The sequence below is a fragment of the Agelaius tricolor genome, unplaced genomic scaffold, assembly GCF_023055355.1.
Source record: "Agelaius tricolor isolate 1412-34295 unplaced genomic scaffold, bAgeTri1.0.p SCAF_1, whole genome shotgun sequence".
NCBI lineage: Eukaryota > Metazoa > Chordata > Aves > Passeriformes > Icteridae > Agelaius > Agelaius tricolor.
In genome coordinates, this window is record NW_027269261.1 from 59,350,548 (window position 1) to 59,374,274 (window position 23,727).

The 23,727-nt window shown below is 38.7% G+C and overlaps 1 protein-coding gene across 2 annotated transcripts in view; it reads left to right on the forward strand.

The window, feature by feature from the left end:
• STX7 (syntaxin 7) overlaps positions 1-23,727 on the forward strand; it is a 31,674-nt gene that overhangs the window by 2,268 nt on the left and 5,679 nt on the right. For both annotated transcript variants that reach the window (XM_071436434.1, XM_071436444.1), the window contains exons 2-7: positions 4,244-4,380; positions 18,697-18,766; positions 20,291-20,381; positions 22,014-22,151; positions 22,793-22,845; positions 23,518-23,608. In XM_071436434.1, the coding sequence (XP_071292535.1) occupies positions 4,299-4,380; positions 18,697-18,766; positions 20,291-20,381; positions 22,014-22,151; positions 22,793-22,845; positions 23,518-23,608 (525 nt within the window). In that variant the 5' untranslated portion in view covers positions 4,244-4,298. The remainder of the gene's footprint in view (positions 1-4,243; positions 4,381-18,696; positions 18,767-20,290; positions 20,382-22,013; positions 22,152-22,792; positions 22,846-23,517; positions 23,609-23,727) is intronic.

Genomic DNA, 23,727 nt, shown 5'->3' on the forward strand with positions numbered 1-23,727 from the left:
AGGAGCTGTAAAAGCAGAAAGTGGGAAATGTAATATCAGTCTCTAAATATTTTAGCTGAAGTATAAAGGAAAAAGAGACATAAGTCCAGGAAAAAATTAAACCTGCCTCATCCCTTAGCAAAATAATGACAGATTTAATGCTCACCTGTATCTTATTAATTCAGTTGCTAAGAGTCTGTTATGAGGATCCCTCAGGTGCTGTAGCAGGAGTCCTTATCTTTTCTTTAGCAAACATTGTGACTTGCTGAAATTTTTGCCCAAGTTTTTCAGCAGTTCATCACTTTTGGCTGTGTTTTCACCCTGCTTGAAGAATTTTGACCTTTTTTTTTTGGGAGGGGTAGTTTGTAAAGGAAGCCACATATTGTTTAGGAGAAGCTTTGTTACTGTGACCTTTATTTAGGAAAAGAATATCCTGTAAGGAAAGCCCCATGACTTATTTCTGGATACTTAAAGGCATAAAATCAGATCAGATTTAAATTTTCAAGTGTTCTATGGAATGCAGTGTGTACTTTCTGCTTTCTGAAAGTTAAGCGTCCATGTAAACATTCTAGGTCCTAATGCTATAATATTGCTCAAACAGTGAAACTATTGCTTAAGGGTTCTTATCCTAATGTATCTGGACTAGACTTCTGGGAGAAGGAGAATTCTTCGAATATCTAAATGAGAGAATACAAAATAGATTAGGTGCTTATTAACTGTAGCTTACTGGAGTCTGCAAAATGTTCGTGCAACTACTGTGAAATCTGACATGTGCAGTGCTTGTCACATCACTTCCTTTTGTCCTGATGGAGCTTCAGGAATGACACTGGGGAGCTGCTTAGATGTGGAGACTTTCTTGTCTCTGCATTCATAGTCGATGAAAAAGTGTATTTTTTTCTTATGCCTGATAAACACCTTTCTAGAAGATATGTTGGTACTAAGGTTCATTTTTTGTTTTGGTATGAAGTGACCAAATGATGTAGGAACTAGTTAATGCAGAAATTATGGAAAATATATTCAGTCCTTTGAGTTCTTTAAACCTCAATGTACAGTGAGATCCTGCTTCAGTTAGTGTTAATAAAATGTTCTGATTTTTCATTTAATTTGTGCTTGTCGACTCAGTTCCTTGGAATTTCTACAGTAGCTTGAAAAGCTGAATTGGCACTCAGTATACTCCCATTCAGAGGCAGTGATGTTGAGCAGAAGATAAAATGTACAATCAGAAACTCACACCTGACTGAAACTTTTAGAGGAACTGAAGACTACCACAAGTGCAGCTTGGTTCCAGTCTGAAGGCAAAGTGTACTTCCTGCAACTGCAGCAGGCCTTTAACTTCCCTGTTTTGTAAGTTGTGCAGCCAGTCATACCAAATACATCACAACAGAGTACTTAAATGCTGTGAAAGGGAAAAGGGGTAATTTCTGTGGAAATGCAGTGTCGTGATGAATGCTCCAATCACCCTGGATGGAAAGAAGTGCTTGGTGCATGCTTGTTTTTTTTCCTGGTGGTTGAAACCCTGACCTTGTCTAGGTCATTAGCAGTTGACTTTCCAAGGGCTCAGCTTATCTGTGTTTTCAGAGGAGCTTGAGTAACTCAGCACTCACAAGTGAAGGGGTTGTGAGTGGAAGAAGGGTGTTCATCAGGTTCAGATACCCATGTTACTGTGAGAACTAGAGGGAGAAAATGTGGTGAAGATTGGGAGGTGATGACAGCTGATGGTTGTCCTCTTACCTCTCTTTCTGTCTGTTCCCCAGACAGTCACTTACTGTCATCTATCTGTATTATTGAAATACTCAGGAATAGCTCTGTTAGCAGAAGAATGTGTTTGGAGTAAACCAGCTGTGAATTTACATGGCTATCCTACAAATTTGCTATAAGTACTCAATTGTTAAGTATGTGAGTTGATAAAAAGAATTGTGTCAACAATTAGAGAGATCTACATGTGCAGATGAAAAGTTGAACTATATCTTGTGGAGTTTGTACTCTGTTATCTGAACATCTTGCTATCTATTGTGTTTGGCTGTTGTAGAAATTTTAAAAATTCTTGTCTTATGTATTGAACAATCTGTATGCTTGTCAGTGTAGTGGAGTGTAACTTCTTTAAAGATATTTACAGTTAGCTGTAGAAATTTGCAAGACAAAAAAAAAAGCAGTAGCTGCTTTTGTCAAGACTTGGATGAAATATTCAGTGCATATCTCTTGATTGTAAAGGTATTCCTGAGAACAGTGCTACAGGCAGCTGTTAGGTGAATACCAATATGAAAGAAAAAAAACCAATAATGAAATGTTGTTTCAGTTAATTCTAACACAAGGTAGCTTGGTCTTTTGCCATCTCTTCTCCTTAGCAGTGGCATTTAACATTACCATTAAACATAAAAGTTAAACAACTTTTAACATTAACTGTAATATTTAACTAAAAAGTTTTTTTAAGGTATCTAGAAATAGTAATAACTTTTACAAAAACCTGTCAGCAGTTCTGAGAAATCTTTTTCAAATTTAGTTTTTAGGTGGTTTCTTTGTATTTTATGCCTATTATTGTATTTTTCACTGAATTAGTAGATTTCCTTACTTAGTCAATGCACTAAGGTATAGAGCCATTTATTTGCTTTAAAGGTTGCATGGGTTTGGTCTTGCAATACAAATTCAGTGCGATGTTGCCTGGAATTTCCAAAGAAAATCAAAAGTTGTAGTTCCAGTCTTGGCCCAGATAAGTGGGATTTAGGCTGGCTGGCTGACTGACTCCAGACTTTAGTCAAAAAAACTTGAATCTGCATGTGGTACAGACAAAGGAAACGACACTGCAGGCAGTTATCATGACTCTGGCAATGGTGCAGCAAGAAGAAGAGTGCAAATACACTCCCTGTGGCCTCGTCTGCTGTCAGGTTATTCATTACTAGGGCCTGATGACTCCAAGCAGGGCTTGGGATCATAGTGAAGCAGCCATTTTTAAATTAAGCAGAGTTTGTCTTCATGGTAGCAGCAGCTTTTTCATGGGGCACAGGTGATGTCACCTGCAGGGAGGCAGGGATGGGCCTAACCTCTGTATTTACATCCCTGGTGAAGTTTTGGTGAGTTGTACAATGTCAAGACCAGTACATGTCTTGGCTCTGCTAGAGATCATTTTATATGACAGAGATATGAAACCAGTTGTGTTTTAAAACAGCCAGGGTATTGCTGCCTGTATTAATACAGGCATTTCCAAGGTGGAAGGAAATATTTGGCAACAATGACTGTTAATTGTTTGTATTTAAAAAAAGGTTTTAAGGACTTGGGTTTGCAAATTGTAGTACAGCTGCTGTCATACTTGACAAATCAGTTGGTCTTTTCATTTCCTTATTTTCACACAGTAAATTTGCTTTCTTTTTCTCTATACCTGAAATGGAGTTTTAGTGGTGTCTCTTAAGCAGAAGCTGATGGGTCAGGAGGAGAGGACATTGTTTGGAAGGCACATGGTTTGGGTTGAACAGTGGAAATGTGGGGAAGTGGTGAAGCTAAAATGTTCAACCTGTGAAGGTGATGTGCAGGAAAGCACAGCCTGGATGAAATTGTGGGTTTGTGTTGGATGTGTTGCACTTGATTATTTTGCATTCTCACTGCAGAACAGATAAACCACCAGTTTTGATTTGCACAGGCATTGTAATTTATGTCTTGGTAATTTTGATTTAGGATATGTGCCCATGAGCTTGTGCTGAAATTTTATCTGTATGGATGGAAAAACACCCCTAAAAATGTGTTTGCATACCCAAGTTGTTGAAAAAAGAATTCATATCAACAAACACAGCAGCTGAAACAGGATAAAGTGCTAATTCATAGAACTTAGGTGGCACTGGGTTAAACTAAAACTGAAGTTGATACAAATGATTGCTGTTTGGAGGAAACTGGTTGCTGCCTTTTTTCTGAAGTTTTTTTTCCAGTGGTTACTTATGCTGGATTTTATTGTTGGGGTGGGTGATATATGGTATGTAAATAACAATGTAATTGGTTTGGGATGTAATTCTTCAGAGGGTTTGGAAGTTTCAGATGAAACATTTTTTTACTGGAATGGTAAATGCAATGAAAATTACACTCTTTGATTACAGTGGGGAAAATATATAAGAAGTTTGACAAAAGATAAACTGTCCTTGAAGTACAGTGCGTTCAAGGAGGGTAAACATTAGTATATAGAGTTTTCTTTAATCTTCTCCCATGTATTCTCCCATGTATCTTTAAGAAGATGAAGACCTTTATAAACCAATGACCAAAACATAACTATTGTTTTCTGTAGGTAGAGACTGTCATTTTCCTGTTGTGGATGACTGTGACAGCAGATCTACTCAGCCATGTCGTACGGACCAGGTTTTGGGGATCCTAATCAACTAGCCCAACGCATAACTTCTAACATCCAGAAGATCACACAATGCTGTAAGTTACATTTGTGCATGTTTTGTGTAAAATTTTAGTAATGGTTGTGGCCCCACTCAAGGTGAGTGTCTCAGATTCATTCATGGGAATTAACTCTGACTCTGCCTACTCATTTGGTAGGTTTGTGGCACCCCACACAGCGTGATCATTCCTTCCTTCATGTGTATTGTTAGCAGTGATCTGCCATGGCAAGTACAGATAGTATCACTCTGTATTCACCAATTTTGTCCTGTCAGTTAAAGGACACTTTAAGATGGTAGGTTGAGGTGTTTGCTGAGCAAGGATTGCATCAAGTATTCACTGAAGCTTGAATTTTTTAGCAGGGACAGAAGCTGTGGCCTTGCAGGTTCCCCTTCTTCCTTGTATGTCTTAGATTTGTAAATAAGATTCTGCAAGTTTTAAAATACCAGTACTTAGTTTCATGCTACTTAGTATTTTTTAGCCACCTAACTGGGGTATTCAAGCTAGAGGTTAATTAGGCTGCTGGGATTGTCAATCCTTTTTCCCTTTTCCACCATTTTCCATTTTTTTTTTAATGTGTGTGAATACAAAGCAAATACAACTTGATTGACAAACTATGTAAAGTATATAGTTCATCAGAAGGGAAATAGTCATGAACAACATGTGGCTAGTTTTGGTACATGTGTTTTATGTTGTGCAGGATGCAGAGTGCATGCAGAAATGAGTATTTTAATGTTAAAACTTCAAATGAATTCTGGACAGTAAAGTATGTCAGTTTTTATTAAAATTTTGATCTTTGTTTTGAAGACAAATTCTAGAAGTTGGTATTTGTAGCGCAGGTTAGTGGCACAGACTGGGTTTTTTCCTGTTTTTTTCAGTTACATTTTCTATTTTCTTCCAGAAAGAATTTCTTAAGATCTCAACAGGCAAGAACAAAAATTGCAATTTTGCCTTATTGAAAAGTTTCTGTACTTCAGGGTGGTATTTCCACAACCTAAAGTTAACAAACCAACTCTGTAAAAGTCCTCATGTTTTATTTCCTAAAATCTGCGCAGTGAACTCATTCAGTCTGATGGCTTCTAACTTGGTCTTCCAGAGGCAGCTGCCCACCTGTGACAGACACTGAGGCTCCAAGATGTAAAACAACGGTTTTCTGTCAAATGAAAACATAAAGTCAGTGATTGAAACTGGAGTATTATGGAAGTTGCTGAACATAATTAACTGTCTTGTGCTGGACTCACTGATTCCTTAATCTCATCTTTCCCCTTCTGTCCCTTCTCTTCCTTCTTCTGTCTCCTCCCCAAGGCATGTTAACAGCAAGCTGCCCATGCATAGATAGGAGATGTGCCAGAAGAGTTATCTGCAGTTCTACTGTCTTTTGTATCTTGAAATTTAGATGGCTAAGGTCTGAGCAATGGATAGGTGCTACTGCCATACCAAGACCCAAGTCCAAATGTCTCTAAGCCCCACTGCTGCATGGCTTCAGAAACCGGAGCTTTGCTCTGAAAAGCAGCAGCCAAAGATTTTCTAGTCCTGGTAGGGACACAGCTGGATTCCATCCCTTGCTCTTGTGTAGATCTGACTGAATTGTAACCACTCAGTTACTCTTGCAGTCCATAGATTTTTATGAGGGTCTGGATCCTATGTGTTTCCTGAACTGAGGTCTCTAAGGACTTACAGACTTTTCTAGCTTTTTTTTTTTTTCCCACTGTGTGTAATACCCATGCAGCTTTCTATTGCAGTGTGGGAGCTGCAGGAACTTCCAGGTCAGATGGAAGAAACCTGCAAGCTTAGGCACTTACAGTGCTAGTGAGATGCTGAACATGTCTCTTGGACTGCAGTTTTTCATCTTGTTTAGGAAGGAAGGGGGAGAGACAGGAATCTTAACCATAAATGCATGGGTTTTCATCTAAGCAGTTGCCTTGGTTTTGCACTTCTGCCTGGATATGCTAAGCTTTTGTGAGAGGCGTCAACACATTTGAATTCTTCTTGATTAACCTGGAGGTGTGTGAATACTCTGGTTTTCAGTGTGAGATTAATAGAGGAAGTGAATTTCATTTCAGATCACCAGGCTATTTCAGGAGGTACCTCAAAACTAGTTTACACTTCCGGTAACATGCAAGCAAGGTGGGAATACTATTATAGAGATGGAGATGAGATACAGATTAGTTGAAAAGAAACTGACCCTTTGAGCTACAAGCTGGCCCTTTAACTTGTTGGGGAAATACAGAACTTCCTATATTAGATAACATTGTGCAGCCAAGGTTTCATAATACACCAGAGTTTATAGGAAGTAGCATGGGTGAGAACAACAATCTTTAACATTTCTTCAAGGCTGAATTATTACATCCTCACCTTCCAAGTAATAAAACTGATCTGTTTCAAGATAAAATACATATGTTAAGTACCTCACTCATAATGCATGGGCAGGATGCTTATGTTGTATTAATACTCTCATTTCTTTCCTAGTTCATCTAGCCCACTGTTACTGATTAGCTAGGAAAGCTCCTCTCTATGCTGGTTTAACACACTGCTTCAATAATTGTATCAGTTGCAAGATAGTATTCTTTTTGGTTTGGGTTAATGGAAGGACATACATTTGTGGCTGGTAACATCTTGGTTAGCCTTTTAACTTCAAAGAACAGATTTTTTTATCTATTGATGCAATCATCCCGTTGATTGTTTTGTTGAAGGTGTGTTAAGAGCTATAAATTGCTTCTGCCTTGTACAAACCTTTGTTCAGCTACTGCAACAAATGCTATCTGTACTGGACTGTTTGAGTTTCTTTGGAGGAGAGGGTGTTGGTGAGTCCTTTTTAGGACCTTGAAGATTGAAATTGAGCTAGCTAATGGGAAGCAGCATATGCTGCTGTCTGTACTGAGAGTTCTCTTACTCCTGCCTGTGTTTGAGATCCCCAACCCCAGAGCATTCTGTGTGTAGAAACTTCTCTCAGCTGTTCCATAGAGAAGGATGTGCTTTGTTTCACTTTTACAGCATTTCTGCAGAAATAAATGTGTATAACATCACTTAACAACATCTAGAGAGCAGTTGCTTTGCTCAGCCTGAAACTTATATTTTATCAGTGACATCTCTGAGCTGAGATTTAGGGAACTAGTCAGTGGGGTGTTTCTCTATTACTTTTGTCACAACTGTTTCACTGAGAAGCTGGAGTTGCAAAACTTAAGGCTGCTCTTGACATCCAGAGAAAGTGGCAGGCCTCAGGCAGGAGAGAGAGTTAGGCTCTCAGACTGACTCCTGGAGTTTTTGAGTATCCATGTGACTGAGCAGTGCTCTGAAGTCTGGGGAGCCTGAATCACATGTGCTCAAATGAGCTGCAGTGTTGTGTGCTGAACCTCAGTGAGGGCAGCAATGCCTGCAAGCCATGTCTCGCTGGTTTGGTTTCGGGTCTGTATTAGCAGTGATGGGAAGTAAATCTGCAAACAGCTAAGGGAACTTCAGATTCAAATAGTAAAGCCAAAGAAGTGTATAATGAGCTAGACTTGGATAGCTGCTAAATTTCTATCTTACTAGAACACAACTGGTAGTTAAGGTTTGATGGTCTGTCTGGATCCTAGTCTAAAGTAACTGTAATTCTCATTTCAGGCCTATATTATATCTTTATAAAATCTAGGTGACCTACATTTCATGCTTTAAAAGTTCAGTAGTGCATTTAAAGGTGGTTGAGGTTTGTCCCTAGCTTTCTGAATATGAAGAACAAGAATATGGAGGAGAGAATATGTGGATGAATATATGTAGGATGTAAAGCTCCAACCTGTCTGGCCTTTGCAGACAGAGAACCTATTATCAAGGTGGTTTAATCAGTTTACTGAAGGAGCAGTTGTTCTAGAACTGGATTTCACAGGTAGCACTCTCACCTATTTGTCAGCTTAATGGCAGTGCTATTAACTTGAGACAATTCTAAATGCCTCCCTTCAATATTTCCTTGAAATATTTCCACTTGTCTACAGCAACTGGATAGACAAGGAATGAGTGTGATGCACAGATACAAAATGAGTTATCAAAATATATTTCTCTGTGACAAAACAAATTCTGCCTGCTTACAAAACTGTATTTCTACCAGGCATGTTCATTTACCGTACTGGGATACGCCTGGGAGGATGAGCCCGTGTGATTGTTTCTTTCCTTTTTTTTTTTTCTTTTTTTTTTCCTCTCCCTCTCTTTTGGAAGGGCATACAATTGTATAAATCTGATCTTCCAACAAGTGGACAGATGAAAGTAGATTAAGTGAGACAAAAAGCCTAATTTAAAGACTTTAAAATATGTAATTTTCAGACTTCTCACAACTGAAGATGAGGGGGAGCAGTTCTTTGAAATCTGACCACTTTCTGATTTTAAAGAACTGATTCTCTTTGTGTGGCTAAAGGAGGGAAAGCATTTTATTTAAAAAGATGTTCCCAAGAGGGAGAAAAATGGGAATTGCATTCCTCTACAGGAACAACTTCACAGATATAAATGTAGGAAGGATACAGTTAGAGGAGCTGACTCTTCTGCTCAGCTGGAAAGATTTGACTCATGTCTCTGACAGGAACAGTGCAAGAAGTAACAAGCCATGCTTTTTCCTCCCCACACATACAATAACTCTGTCATGTGTGGGGCACTGAGGAAGCAGGCTAGTATGCCTTTGTTTTGCTTTGTAGTTAATATTTTATTTGTAGCTACCAAATACATTACTTGGAGCATTCCTTAAAAAAAAGCAAGAACGGTGCAGGCTAGATTTCTAACTATCAAGTCTCCACTGGCATCTTGAGCTGAGCTTTGGAGCTGCCCATCTAGAAGCAGTTTAGAATTCTGCCTTTTGCTTGGGAACACAGAACAAAGCCTGATATTGGTAAAATATGCCCAGTCTTTGGGTTTTAAAACACTTCTTTTAAAGCACTTTTTTTTTGAGTTTGCAAACAGTAATCAAGCTAGAGAACCTACATTAACTGTAGTAATGGTTCATATTCCTTCCCTACCAAACCCTTCCTTCACTCCCCAACTCCTCCAGGTAGTGTCAGCATTTTGTACAGAGTTGGTTGAGAAGCCAGTAAGAATGGCGTAATCTAGCCTTGCTCAGTATTGGCATGGGAGGTCGCTGATAAAGTATTTGACTTGTTCATTCACACTGAAGATCAGCCTAGCTGAACAAACACATTCTCTGCATGCTGCAAGGTAATAAAAATAAAATTCAGTAGCCACAATCCACATATGATTGGAGGGGGTCTGGCTGACTTTGAGAGATACTTTCTCATAGGGACTTCTGCTTTCTGCTGATGCCCTTTGCTGTTTGTTAATGCAGCACAAGTATCAATTCATATAGAGCACATTCCTGGAAGGTCAGCTTAAGCCAGCAGAAATCCCTCTGCCATGTGATACCTGTCCTGTGACAACAATTTCATTCAATTTCTCTTGCATCTCAAGTTTTGTATAAGCTACTATTCTCACTGAATGTCGTTAAGATGGGAGTTAAGTTAGATCAATCATATGACTTCCTCTATAACTTGATCTGACTGTAAAAAATAATAAATGTAGATTAAACCCTGAAAAATATTAACACTTTCAATGGATGCCTTTATGTTGTGGTTTAAGCCCAGTAGGTAGTTAAAATGTTCTGCTAAAAACATTCACAAAAATCTGTATCTGTCACTATGTTTGAAACACCAGCAGGTTCGCATGATTACTCTTGGCTAAAGAAGAACACAGATGGGCACATGAAAAGTAAATGAGATCACTGAGGTGTTGAAATCACAGCCTGTATGAAAAGAAAATTCTGTTTTGTCTATATATAAAAAGTGTGGTTTTGTACAGGTGTGATTCTTAAGAAAACAGTCTCCCAGTAGAGCTTGTTGAGGCTTCTAAATGTGGTATTGTCAGAAATTTCCAATTAGCTGCAGTTAACCAGATTAAACTTTGTGGGAACATACCAGCTGAAACAATTTATATATTATTATTGTTGCTGTTGTGCGGAAGGTTTCTTGGCTATGGAGTGAAGTTTCTATAAAACCTGGAAAAAGCTGGTTATTTAGGGATTTTAAGAACCATTGTATCCTTCCACATTTCATTTTGTGGACTTCTTCCAAGGCTGAGGAATTGAGGAGAAAGTTAGCTAATTTGAGTCTTTCTAAATGCTTGTCTTTGCAATGAGGTGAAGTTATGAAGCTCACAGTTCTTGCAGAAATAAATTATTTCTCAAAATAGAAATAGAAAACCTCAAGCCTGAATAATTTCCATGCAGTTCTTAAAGGTTTTTTTTTCTGTGTAAAATAGCATATACATTTAAGAAAGCATGCATCACAGATTTGTCTATGAATCTGGGAAGCTATTTAATATTTTTCTGTGTTTTGTCTTGTCTTTGTCTTATTTGGATGACATTGCACAAGAGGGGCAGGGATTTATTTATGCTATCAGCAGAAAAGACTGAAAAAATGGGTCTTCCATGTATGCCCCAGCACAGTTTGTGTCAACATATGCAAAAAAGGGAGAGTTTTTCCTTGACTGACACTGTATTGCATTACAGTTATAAGCAGCGAGGTGGCCAGTGAAGACGTCCGCAATTTTACTGCAACTGTTGCTTTTGTTGATGGAGCAAGTATAAATGGACTCACCTTGATAAGATAACTTTTACAAAACAGCCTGCACCTGCAGCAGAGGAGAAGGGATGTGGCCAGAGTCCTCATGCTTCTTCCTGGCTCTGGAGAGTTGTATTTCAGATGCTCTCTAAGGTACTTAAAATGCCTGCTGCAGCTCAGTTTTATTGGATTTTCCTTCTTGTGGACAGGAGATTGCGTAGCAGCTTGATTATACAGAGAGTCCTCTATCAAATCTGCTATTAAACTGCTCTGCTGGGGCTAGACAGCTGTCAGGGCTTAGAATAAACCCAGGTCAGTGATTGATTGTGAGTGACCCTGCAGTAGCAGCTACTTGCTTGTGTTGACCGGTCTGTGGTGTGTTGTGCCTCCTTCCATGTCAGCTCCTGAGGTGGCTGCAGTAATGACCTGGCCTCTTAAAAACCAGACTTCCTTCATGGAAATGGGTTGGGTTATGGTGTTTGTGCAGTTACTGTTTACTGCAGAACAATGCTTCATTTTCATAATTTAATAAGCTACTGGTATTCTTTAGAGAAATACTCAAACTTCTGAGTTTCAGGAAGTTACCAGGGACACTTTAGGATAAGAATATAAAGGGATTGGTTTAATGACTTCGCCTTGGCTGAGCTGTAATAATTGAGTGTATGATCAGTAATTGTACACTTTAACAATGTGTGTTTAGTGTGTTCTATACCCATATTAGAAGAAGAGCCAATACTTCAATGCCCCCACTTCACTCTGTCCTTGAAAGACCATTATAGATGGGAGTACCCTAGAATGAAATAATTACAACAGCAGTGAAAAAATTGAGGGCAGATCCTGAACTTCAGGCATTGTTGCTGGTGTTCCTGGTTGCTCTGAGGCGTGATTCTGTTTAGAAATGCCAGAAGTTGTAACAAAATATAAAGAAAAGGTTACAAGACTGGATGTTTTCCCACTAGTCCAAGCGTACTGAGTTCTTAGAGCTCAGGGGACAATCTTCAGGCCCATCCTCATTTTATTTTCTCCTTCCCACACATGCATCATTTACTGTTTTTCTGTGCTGATGCATTCTCCTGTTTTAGAATAATTAGTATTGCATACTGAGTTAAGATAGAATAAAGCAAATTACTTAAAACCAAATTACTAAAGTTTTTGGATATTTGATTTCAAGTAGGTGAGTTCCTGGGGATGCTTTTTAGTGTAAGCCGGTCTCTTTTGACTGGTGTCCTGGATTTGATTCCTTTGAGAAACTGTCACTCTTGTTTAAAGTAGGGCTAGCAAGACAGCACTATGGCATTGTGATTTATGCAAAATTTGAGGGAGTGAACTAGATTAATAGCTTTTAAGAGGGTCTTACACAGGAGACTTACATCTGATGAAGATGTTGCAACTAAGTCAGAATCACTGAGTCATATGAAGGCTTGTGTTGGAAGGGACTTTAGAGATCATCTAGTTTCAACTCCCAGCAATGTGCAGGGATGCTACGCACTATATCATACTGCTCAAAATCCCATCCAACTTGGATGTGAAGATTTCCAGAGATGGTGCATCCCTAGCTTCTCTGGGCAACCTCTTCCAGTGCCTCATCACCCTCACAGTAGAGAATTTTTTTCCTAAACCTATTCTCTTTCAGACTGAAGCCAGTCTTCCTTGTCCAATCACTAGGTGCCCTTGTAAAATGTGTCTCTCTTAATTTTCCTTGATCTAGGAATGTTTTCTTCAGCATCTCTTCATCTTTAGTCAAGTACCCTCAGTTGAAGTGCAGAAAGAAAACACATTGAATTGGATTTGAATAAATTGAGGAAGTTTGTTGTCCCCAGGCAAAAGCAGTTTGAACTGGTGTAATTTTAACAAATAATTCTTTTGTTCCAATAACTTGCTCTGGAGGGACTCTGAAGTTTATTAGATTCCACACAAATTAATCTGTAACTGGATGTGCTGTTTGTTGACTCACTTGCTCAGCTGGAAAGAAGTAGGAGATTTCTTCATAGTTACCCAGCCGGTCTCAGCGCGTGTGAGGTATTTGACAAAGCATTTCTGCAAGGTGACTGTGCTAGTGCAGTAGTCACTGTTTATTTGCCTTATGAAGCCACAGTTGGAGCATAAGGCTCACATGGAGCAAATCAAATGTTGCATTAGGTGTACACGAAGGAACACTTTGCTGATTCTGTTTATTCTCCTTGGGTGCAGGAATAAGGAAAATGAGTAAAAAGCATTGTCTTTAAATGCTTGTTGTTGTGTTAGCCCTGTGAACCTCAGACAGTTAGTAAAACCCTGTCTGTGACTTTTTAAGTATAGGATGGTGACATAGGTGGGTCCATTACAATTAACATTCAGGAGGCGCTGTTCTGCTCCTTCTTCCTGTGAGGTCCCAGTCCTTGCTGTTTTGTAAGGCAGGTTTCATTGTTCTTGCTCTTCCTGCTTGTCTGGTTCTTGTCCTCTGCAGAGCAGTGCCTCAGTGTTTGTTGCTTGTGCTGCTGTTGGCGTTTCTTCCATGCACACCCAGTGAGTGCCACATTTTCTGTGGAAGCATTAGACCACAGCTTTATGAAACTGGGCAATGTGGTGGATCTGGCTGAAGGAAGCTAAAGGAAACAGCTGCTGGATGGCTGTAAAGCAGTTTTGATCCAAGTAAGAAGTGAAGTTACTGCAGTGGGGTAATAAGCAGCACTCATTAAACATATTTGCCCTCAGTTTCATGCTTCTATATTGAGGTATATTTTTTAGAACTCTCAGGATTATGTTGTTGATACATGTAATTCTCCAACTCGTAAAGCTGCAGCAAGCTTGGTCATGGCCACTTGGGGCTTTAAAGTTTGGTTTTCCAAATGTGAAATAGAACAGCGTTTAAGGTAAGAAGACAGCTGATTGTGGGTAGCTTGAGAAAGCTTCTCTCCTGTAGCTGGAGTTGCTGGTAAACATTGCAAAGTAAGACCATTCTCAGTTTCCTTTGTCTAATGCTGTAGCTGAACATCAGTAACAGTCTTGGACACTTCTCAGCTCTGCCAGAGAAGGTAGGTGACCTCCACTCTGTTCTTCATTTCCATTCTCTTAGTTGATGCAGTGCCTTTCAAGCATTAGGATTTTACTGAAGGATTTGGGTGGGGATTTTTTTTGCCTTTTCTACTGCAACAATACTGTGGTATTACAGTTTGTACAGTGATTACTATTTCACAGTTTGGGATTAAGATTATTTGCACCCATGATATTAGAAGAAAGAAGTTGTTTGCATTTTGGTCTTCATTGCATTAATTTATTTGTGTCTGTATTTTAATTTTAAAATTTCCTATGCCACCTTTTAAATGTTCTGATTTCAAGGACTGGAACCATCAGTATGTCAACATGGATTTACTTGTAGTAATGAAACATCTTTGCAAATTTGGCTGAAAAACAAGACAAGGAGGAAGGAGAGGAAGCTTTCTTCTTTGCTTGCCAGCCTAAAGCAAGGGTAGTTGTGTGATCCAATATGTGAAACATGGTTTTATTTATGAAAAGAATTGTATATATTACAGATCAGTCAGGAACATGTTTCTCAAGTACTCCTACCTGTTAAACATTGTAAGTATTTCCACTCCAGCTATCTCTACTACCAGGACTCTTGTAGAGGAAAGGAGGTCTTTTATATCAGACTACTACTTTCCTTTTGATGCTCTCCTTAACTAGAGGAAGAGCCTTCTACTGACTGGAAATTGAACCACAGTTTGGCTTAGTAAAAATAAACATGAGCTGACTCTTGAATAATTTTCTCTGTAGGAATTCAGGTTAGGTCTTAATTGTTTCTCTGGCTCATCATTAACCATGTCTGACCTGTTTCTGAGCATGTGATCAGCCTTAGAGAAGCTGAGTAGCTTTTATCAGCTAATAGTTGTGTATTGTGACATTTAGATCAGGAATACTGCAAGGACAAATGGAAAGTCTTCTTAATGTTATGGTATTGCTTCTTTCTAAGACAAGACTAATTTTCAGTAGAAAAAATGGAATTCCTTTGCATGCAAGACAGCAGTTTCTTGGAAAAAAATGCGTTTTGTTTGCATGCTGTCATGTATCCTTGCTTCCTGCTCTGCTCAGTTTCCAAAGTGGGCTTGCTTTCTTATATTGCCAGCCCACAGCTGGCAAGGTGCTGTTCCTGCCAGTACAGTGTGAGCCCTGACAGAGCTGTTGATTTCCATTCCATGCAAACATCTCCCCTGATGTGCAGTGTGAAGTGGCTGCAGGAGTTTGCAGGCTGTTGCCATGCGCCGGTGACTTTGGTAAAGAACGCCTGCGTGCACATGTGGTGTGTGCCCTTGTGCAGCTCCTGAGCAAAGTCCAGCAGCCACCTATGTACGCCAAGGAGCCTAAGTGCTCACGTGAGCCAGTGTCTGACTTTGCACTGAAATGAATTAAAATCATGCACAACATCCAGACGATCTCTGTGGCAGGATTGGTAATGTCCAAGACAGGAGGGACCTTAGGTTATTCCTGTCTTTTGGAACTTCTTGGGATGTTTGAAGAATTGGGAAACTGGGGAAGGGAAAAGCATAATGAGTAAAGTAGCCTAGGAACTTGTCAAAGCTGTGTTGTGATCTTGGGTCCCTGACTGTTACCAGTATGTTTGCAGTGCAGTGCTAGGGCTTTGTGAGCTAGGCCTAAGCCTTTGGCTCTCTGGGACGCTTGAGTGTTACTGATGGACTGAGGGCACCAGAGCAGATGCTGTGTACTGTGATCTGCCAGCCTGCACTCCCTACACAGGCCTGAAATGCTGGCTAAATGAAGGAAGGAGACAGTACCCTTATAAATACAACCATCAGCAGTGAAATCAGGAATTTAGGAACTTCTGTTTTCCAAAGAGTAATCCCAGTTTTTCAGCAGTTTTGCTCTCAATTGCCTGCTTGGTTCTTCTCCCTGCTTCTTTCACACATGGAGCAGTGCAAGGAGCAAGCAGAGGTATTTCTTCAGTCTAGGAGATGCTAAGGCTACCTGCTTTTCCCTTGAGTAAAGGAAGGGATATTGTCCTGTGATCTAAGGAGTTGCAGAGCTAGTTCTTGCTTTTAATCAGATTCTGTGAGACCTGTGAGACCCTTTCCCTCTGTGATCCCCATGGTAATATCTTTAATCCTGTTAAAAAATTTTGTTCATGAAACTATCACTATAAACATATTTTAGGTGGCTTTGTGATTACATCTATAATATTAGATAAAATATTTGAATCAGAGGTAGCTGCAGTGAGAAATCAGTAAAAAAACAAGCCAAACCAAAAGAGTTAGAAGACTATAAAGAATGTATTTTTCAGTCTGTATACATGCCAGCATATTTATATTAATACAAAGGAGTGCAAAGACTGGATTTCTTTAACTCATCAATCTGTAGGTATATACTGTAAACCAAGATTTCAGGAAAGTCAGCTTCTCCACTTCCTTTGTTATGCTGGCCCTACTAACTTGTTTTTGTCTTTTTTATGAAGCATCTTCCAGAATGCTGCTGAAGGCTATTGGCCCAAATTTACTTTTTCTGCTCTGCCTCTTTTTCTATTTATTTACTCAAATAAGCATTTTCATTTTCCTATGAAAATATTTTTTGCTATACTTCATATAAACAGGAACTTTTTTTTCAGTAATACCTATGAAAGGTTAAGGTGGAAAATACTGAATTATAGGAAGCATAGAAAATGCTATTATTTCAGTCCTTAGGATTTTTTTTCTCAAACTTTTCCCCTTGTGATTTGAAGTCCTATTTGAAATTTGCTATTTCTATGCATACTTACAGACTTCATGATAACACGTGTTTGAATTTTATGCTAAATTTTTGAATCACAAGACCTGACCTGCCACAAACTCTGCCTTTGGAATTGTACATCTGACCAAATTTGCAATGTGGGCTTTTAATTTTCTCTCAATTATCTACTTGTGTTCAGCTTTAGAAGTAAGGTAAATATGCAGTTAGCTTGGCATGCAAATATTTTAAGTATAGGCCATGTTTTGGGGAATTTTTATTTAAAACACAAACCTGCATTTTCTTCACTTGCAGTTAAATAATGCACCTCTAGGTGGCGGTAGGACACACCGAGACTTATTTCTGTCTTTTTGGGTTTCCTTTTTAGTCTCCCTTTTCAAAGTACATACGAGTAACCGAGCTCCTCGGCTCTGCAGTCAGAAGGCAGAGCGCCTTGGAACAAATACAGAATAATTAGTGTTCAGTTTTATAGATATTAAAACTCCATATTTTTGAAGATAACACCAGCCAGTTATCTTTTTGCTTATTTTAAAACAGTGCATTACACTGGCCATAAAAAAGAAGCTTGATAACCCCGAGCTCGTGTTGATCAGTGTTTGTGAGCAGCTGCAGCTGCCCAGAAGTGCAGGCAGACAGGCACTGCCTTGCCCAGCATGCAGGAAGCAGGGAAGGGCTGGTCCTTAGTAGCCAGTGGTGACTGTAGCCAAAATAAAAAAATCTTCCCTCGTGTTTTGCTGTTTTTCAGCTCAGTTAAAATACAAGCTGCATGAAACCCATCTTACAGTGCTATTCCACACAGAAATTCTGTTAGTCGTTTATGCCATTTAGTTATCTCAAAAACACTTGCATTAAGTATTTGATTTTTTTACCTCATGTAAATCTAACTTGCCTGTTTTGATGTATTCATTACCCAGGTGTGCACACAAAGTATTGGCTATAGCAGTTGCCAGCATTGGGATGTTTTGTAAAGTAGTGCAGATAATCCACTATCAGCTATACTACATTCACTGAAGATTTATTATGAAGCAAAGATCAGAATTAACATTATTAATAAAATGCTTTAAGGAATTGCAGTTTTATCTAACTGGTTAACATAACTCAGCTTATTTTCTTACCTGTAGTTCTGTTTCCTACAGGTAACTTCTATAGTGTATAGAAAAGTACTCTCTTTTTTTAATATGTTTTTCTTCCTTATGTAGAGTTGTCACTTACTGCATTTTCAACCGTGTTTAAGGAAAAAAATAGATGCTGAGATAAGGAAGTGAGGATCCCACATAATATTGTACCATATCTGTCTGTGTGGTACACCATTGTGCCTGGGAAGAGCCACAGAAATACAGAGAAACTATAAGCTTTACAGTGTGAAAAATTGCCTATCCTTTAAGTTTCTGTTCATTTTTCTCCTTGCTTTCTCACATGTCAGTAAAATATATTAGGCTGAAAATAAGCCTCAGACAATATGTCACTTCTTGCAGTTCAAAACTAATGTGTTTCATGAAATACACTTTAAAATCACTGGCAGTTTGTATCCCAGACTTACAACCATAAGATTTTCAAAATTGCAATTTAAACCTGGACACACAAGTTTTCTTTCCTTTTTAATGTACTGTTAACCCATGAATGCTTTACTGCCGTCTCTTTATTGATGCATGGATTCTGAAATGTTCGTGTAAGATGTTATAGAAGTCTTCCATATGGTTTTCCAAAATGACATATATAAAATAAACCAGAATAAGAATGGTGCTGTTTATTTAAAAAAAAAAAAAAATAAACCCCCTGATTTAGACTTACTATAATGAAATCATTGACTAATCTTTAAATTGCCTGTTTCTACCTAAAGATTTTAATACATTCTTTCATAAGAAACCTCAGGTTTTGTCTTTGACATAGCGAAAATCATTCAATAATTGTTTTGGGACTTACAAATGGAATCTTTGTAGTAGGTTGAAAAAGTCCTGCATATCCATTTCTGTCAATTTATTTATATGGCTTTAGAATTGTCAAGCAAAAATGCATTAAACTGAATAGCAATTGTCTCTGCCCCATTCAATTTTTTCTTCCTCTTCACAAACAGCTGCTGAAATACAAAGAATACTCCATCAGCTTGGAACACCACAGGACACGCCTGAGTTGAGGCAACAGCTGTGAGTACTTCACATCATAACACTTCATTTCATTGCATTGTAAACAATCTCCTCTTAGGTGATGAGGTGGGTGCAGAGTGCTTGATTTTCCTGAGCAAGGTGAGATAGAGAAAGATTTGAAACTTAGATGTTGAGATGTGCTTTATAAAGTAGGGTAGACTGTAAACTCGAATCAGCTGATTTTACCATGCACATTGCCTGCAGTATCAGTGCATCTGTAAAACCTGTCCTGTTTATTAGCAAAGTGGCACAAACGGAAAGCAGTATCACTGCTCAAAAACATACCCCCACACCCCTCCACTCCAGTCAATGCTTCCAATCTGATTGTAGAAGTGTCACAAGGTAATGAATATATTGGGATGGGTTTTTTGTGAGGTGGAGTACTGGGAGAGGAAGGGGAATATCATTTTTAGTGATGAAAGCTACAGTAAGGGGTGACATTATAGAATAAATACCTACCAGAAGTAGTAACATAACAGAAGTGAAATCAGACTCCAAGGCAGATGCTCTGCTGGAGTTCAGTCACCTAAAGGTGGACTTCCTCTAATATGCCTCTAGGAGAGACTGCAGCTGCTCTCTGCTTTTCTGCATGGTCTAATGAACCAGGATGATTTTTTCATTAAACTTCTTTACCACATTAATCTCAGCATCACAAATGCATGTAAGCAACATGTGCTCATCCTGGCATTTTTTGTGTGTTTCATGCTTTGCTGTGGCCATTGACTAGTAGGAGGAGGTGTGTGTTGGACCAAAGTTGTGATGTTCATTTTGGTGAACAGCCTAATTTCTTCATAACAGCCTAAGTTTAGGGCCCATAACATTAGCCAGGTACAATCCACAGGGGATATTCTACTGGAGACAGAACAGGTGAAGAGCAACATACACATGCAGTTGATGAAATAACCCAACAAGATCTAAGCATAAATTCACACCTAAACAGCACAGAAACTGTTAAGGACATGCTTCAGACCGTTATTGGAACAATTTATGTATATATAGTAAACATGCTTGAGTTTTTATTGCTCTTTCACTTCTCTGAATATTTGGCCTTTCCAAGAGTTATTTGATTATTTTAAATATTGATGCTGATGGCTTGATAATAGCTTTCCAGATAAAACCTTTTTATATAGACTGGGCGGGGAAGATGCCAAAGCAGGTAAAGAATTTGAGTTGCTTCAGAACAAAATAAAAGTGAATATTGGTAAAGGATTGTGTGATAAAATCGGAAGTATATTTATGTATTCATAATGACTACAAATGTATTACTGCACATTAATAAAATAGAGGAAACCTAAGGGAATAAAAAGTGAGTAATTATTAATTATGCTGTCACACTGCAGAATACACCTTCTTCAACACCTGTCTTGCCTGGAATCCATGATTTCATGCCTTTACAGCAAACAACAGAATAAAGATGGCTTTGTGTGCTTCAGAGAAGCTTTTAGTACTGATGTTTTTTGAGAATCAATGAAATTCAGCAAAGTAACCTGATGGTCTCTAATAAAAATTTGCATTTGGTTTTAGGCAACAGAAGCAGCAATACACCAACCAACTTGCCAAAGAAACTGACAAATACATTAAAGAGTTTGGATCTTTGCCTGCAACAAGTGAACAGGTATAAAACCAAAAAGCATGGCTTGTTTGATTAATATGTTGGCTCATGTAAAGTATTTGAGCCACTTCAGTTCTTTATTCCTGTTTTCAAAGCACTGTTTAGTTAGTTAGTCAACACATTTGCACAAGCAGGAATTCACTAAAATGTAAGAATATTTTGTTGCCGTCCAGACTTGTCCCAAACTTGTTGTTATGTATCAGGAATGAAGTAGTGTGATTGAAGTAGTGGGAATCAAGGCAATGGGCTGTGCCTTTCTGCTTTTTCAGGTAGCTGGACACTTTGTAATCCATTGCAGTGATGCTGTATCTGACTCTGCCCGCACTCTGACTGCTTCCAGGGTCTAGGAATTGTGTGCCAAAACACTGTTCACTCACTGTCTGAATAATTTGATTATCACAGTATGTCTGTTCTGCATCACTCAGATCAGCATATGCTATGTCTTGTCACAGGCTTTTCCTTTCTCAAGAGTACTAGATAGGAGCTGTTACTAAATCAATCTTCTTTCTGAGGTGTGTGTAAAATCTTTCAGTCAGAAACATGTGAAGTGGCTGTTGTGGTTAGCACACTCCTGTTTGCTCTCCTGTGGTTTCTTATCCTAGCAAAATCTGTCACTTAAATAAGGGGAGAACAACAGGATCCTAGAAAACATGGATTCGGGTTATTGTCACTTAAACAACTAGTTTGGTCTGTGGGTAGTTAGTAAGGAGCCTTTGGAAAAGTGAATGGTCTTAAAACACGGAGTTCAAATGGCAGGCCGTGATCTATGTGTGCTCATCCTGTCAAGCTGTAAACTTCTAACAGCAGTGTTAGAACTTGATCTTGGTATATAACCTCTAGTTCAGCCAAAGTATCTTTAGTTTGTCAGGTTATTTTCTGTTTGCTTGTCTTGGACTTGAAAAGTTCACAGTGAAATGTTTTATAGGTTAATTTTACCCTTTTATCAAAGCTATTTCTTAATGAAATGCATAAATAACAGATTCATGAATGGCAAATGACAACCTTTCAGAAAATTGGAAGGGTTGATGAATGCATATATTTAGGAAAATATGGTGGAGGCTCTCCTGAGTGCCCAATATTCCCCTTCTTCTCAGTACATCTTGGAAAAAAACAAACCTGAAAGGATAGAACAAGCGTTTCTGGATCTGTTTTAAAGCATTTAAGGGAGTACGTGAACCCACTGCTAGATTCAGTTCAATATGTATTTCCAGCATTTATGTAAAATACATAATAAGTGCTCTGTTCTTTCTTTTCTGCACCCTTCCTCCCCTCTATATTCAGTCATCTCTGCATATTTTAGCATTCCTGGTGTCAAAATATTTCACAATAAAGCAGAAAATTTTACAATCAGTGGATAATAAGGAAGGTAGAAGCTTTCTTATCATTGCTCATTTCCAGTTCTTAAATGAAAATAAATACATTGATTTCTTCTTTAAATGCCTTAATTTATGTGGTTATGTTATCCCAGAAGAAAAGAAGGCTTGTCCATGGAATTGCAAATGGTTTTGTTGACAGCCTTCCCTTACACCAATATAGTAGAAAGGATATATATGCCTTGGTATTTAGCAGACTGGAAATAGTAAAGCCTTGAAAAGCCTGAGCTCATTTGACTTGGTAAAACTTTTTCTCCTACAGCGTCAAAGAAAGATACAGAAAGATCGTCTAGTGGGAGAGTTCACCACAGCACTAACAAATTTCCAAAGACTCCAAAGGCAAGCTGCTGAGAAGGAAAAAGACTTTGTAGCCAGAGTAAGAGCCAGCTCAAGGGTGTCTGTAAGTATCAGAAAATATGCCACTATGTTCTTTACATTGGTGTTAGGGGGGTTCTGTGTCAGATTTACCTCCACAGTGCTACTTAGCTTATAGCTGAGTCTAAATGCTGCAGAACATGTGCTATATGATATTATAGTAAAGGCTGCATTAAGTTGTAATAACCTCCCTGGACAACTGTTACTTCTTCCTTTCCTTTGTCACAGAGAGGAATAAACTGCCCCTGTGTTCATGCTGTAATCTTGCAAAAGCAACTTCTAGTAGATTTTGAAATGCTTTTGCTCTACCTTTACATATCAACAGATTTTTTTCCTTTGGGGAAGAATGACTTCAGTGGAGCATTAAGGTGGAGAAGTGCTGAGTAGCTTCAGATTTTCCTTGTCAGTATATCAATTTTGCCTTTTCACTCTGTGCCAATACACATTCCATACTTGTAGGTTGCAGCAGGCAGTTACTGAGCTGAATGCTTTTGCTCATATTTCAGCCTTATGCATGCATAAAGCAAAATCAGAGAGAACATGTTGAATCATGTTTCAGTTTGACTTACCAGAAACCTCCCAGTATTGACTCCTTATAGAAATGCTGCCAGTGCTCTTTTCAGGGGTATAATGTTTTATTTATATTTTTAAACACTGGTCATGTAGGGTGGGGCTCCAGAAGATAACTACAAAGAAGGAACACTTGTCTCTTGGGACAGGTAGGTTGAATCACTTAATATGCCTTATCCTAGCTCAGAATAATGAATGGCCTGCAGGGAAGTAAGTTGACCATGGGGTTTTTTTTGTGTTTAGCATAAAGATACTTTGATGGCATACAGGGGGAGAAAAAGAAGCAGTTCACATAATGTCCCTCGTTTTTTCCTGATGCTTCAGCTGCACACATGTCCTTAAGCTCCCCTAAGCCGCATTTGGGTTTTCTGGGACCAAAAACTTAGGGAAGAAGATTCCAACTTGAAAAAAGTAAAGCTTTTGTGATAAGGGTCCAGTGTTTACTGGGAACTCCCATTACTTCCATATTCTTTGAGAACTGTTTCTTAGTCTCAGATTCTTTTTTGTTGCTCAGATAGATGTAAAGTCTGCAGTTGATAGTTCAGAAGAAACTTTGACCTTGTATTCATACTTAGAATTTCCAGTCAGTCCCCTGCTCTGTGCAGCACTGCTCCAGCAGCTCTGCTACACCACAGCTGTGATGGTTATACCATTTCTGTTAGCCAGGCACAGACAAGGGTAAAACCCCACATTTTATTGACTGATAACATAAAACGTGCTATGTACTTAACTGTAGTTTTATCCTTTTGAATAATTTCTCATTGTATTTGTTCAGTTCTGCATGGGTTTTGGTTTTGTTGGTTTTTTTTTGTGTGTGATAGCCAACCACAAACACAAGTGCAAGATGAAGAAATTACAGAAGATGACCTCCGTCTTATTGAGGAGAGGGAATCTTCCATTAGGCAGCTTGAAGTAAGTACAAGTGGTTTTACAACAGAACATGTTTTTGATGTTCCAAAACAATAGCATTTTTAAAGGAGCATGAGCATTGATTGGTGGCATGAATCTTGAGTAGTTTGGATTTGTCTGTG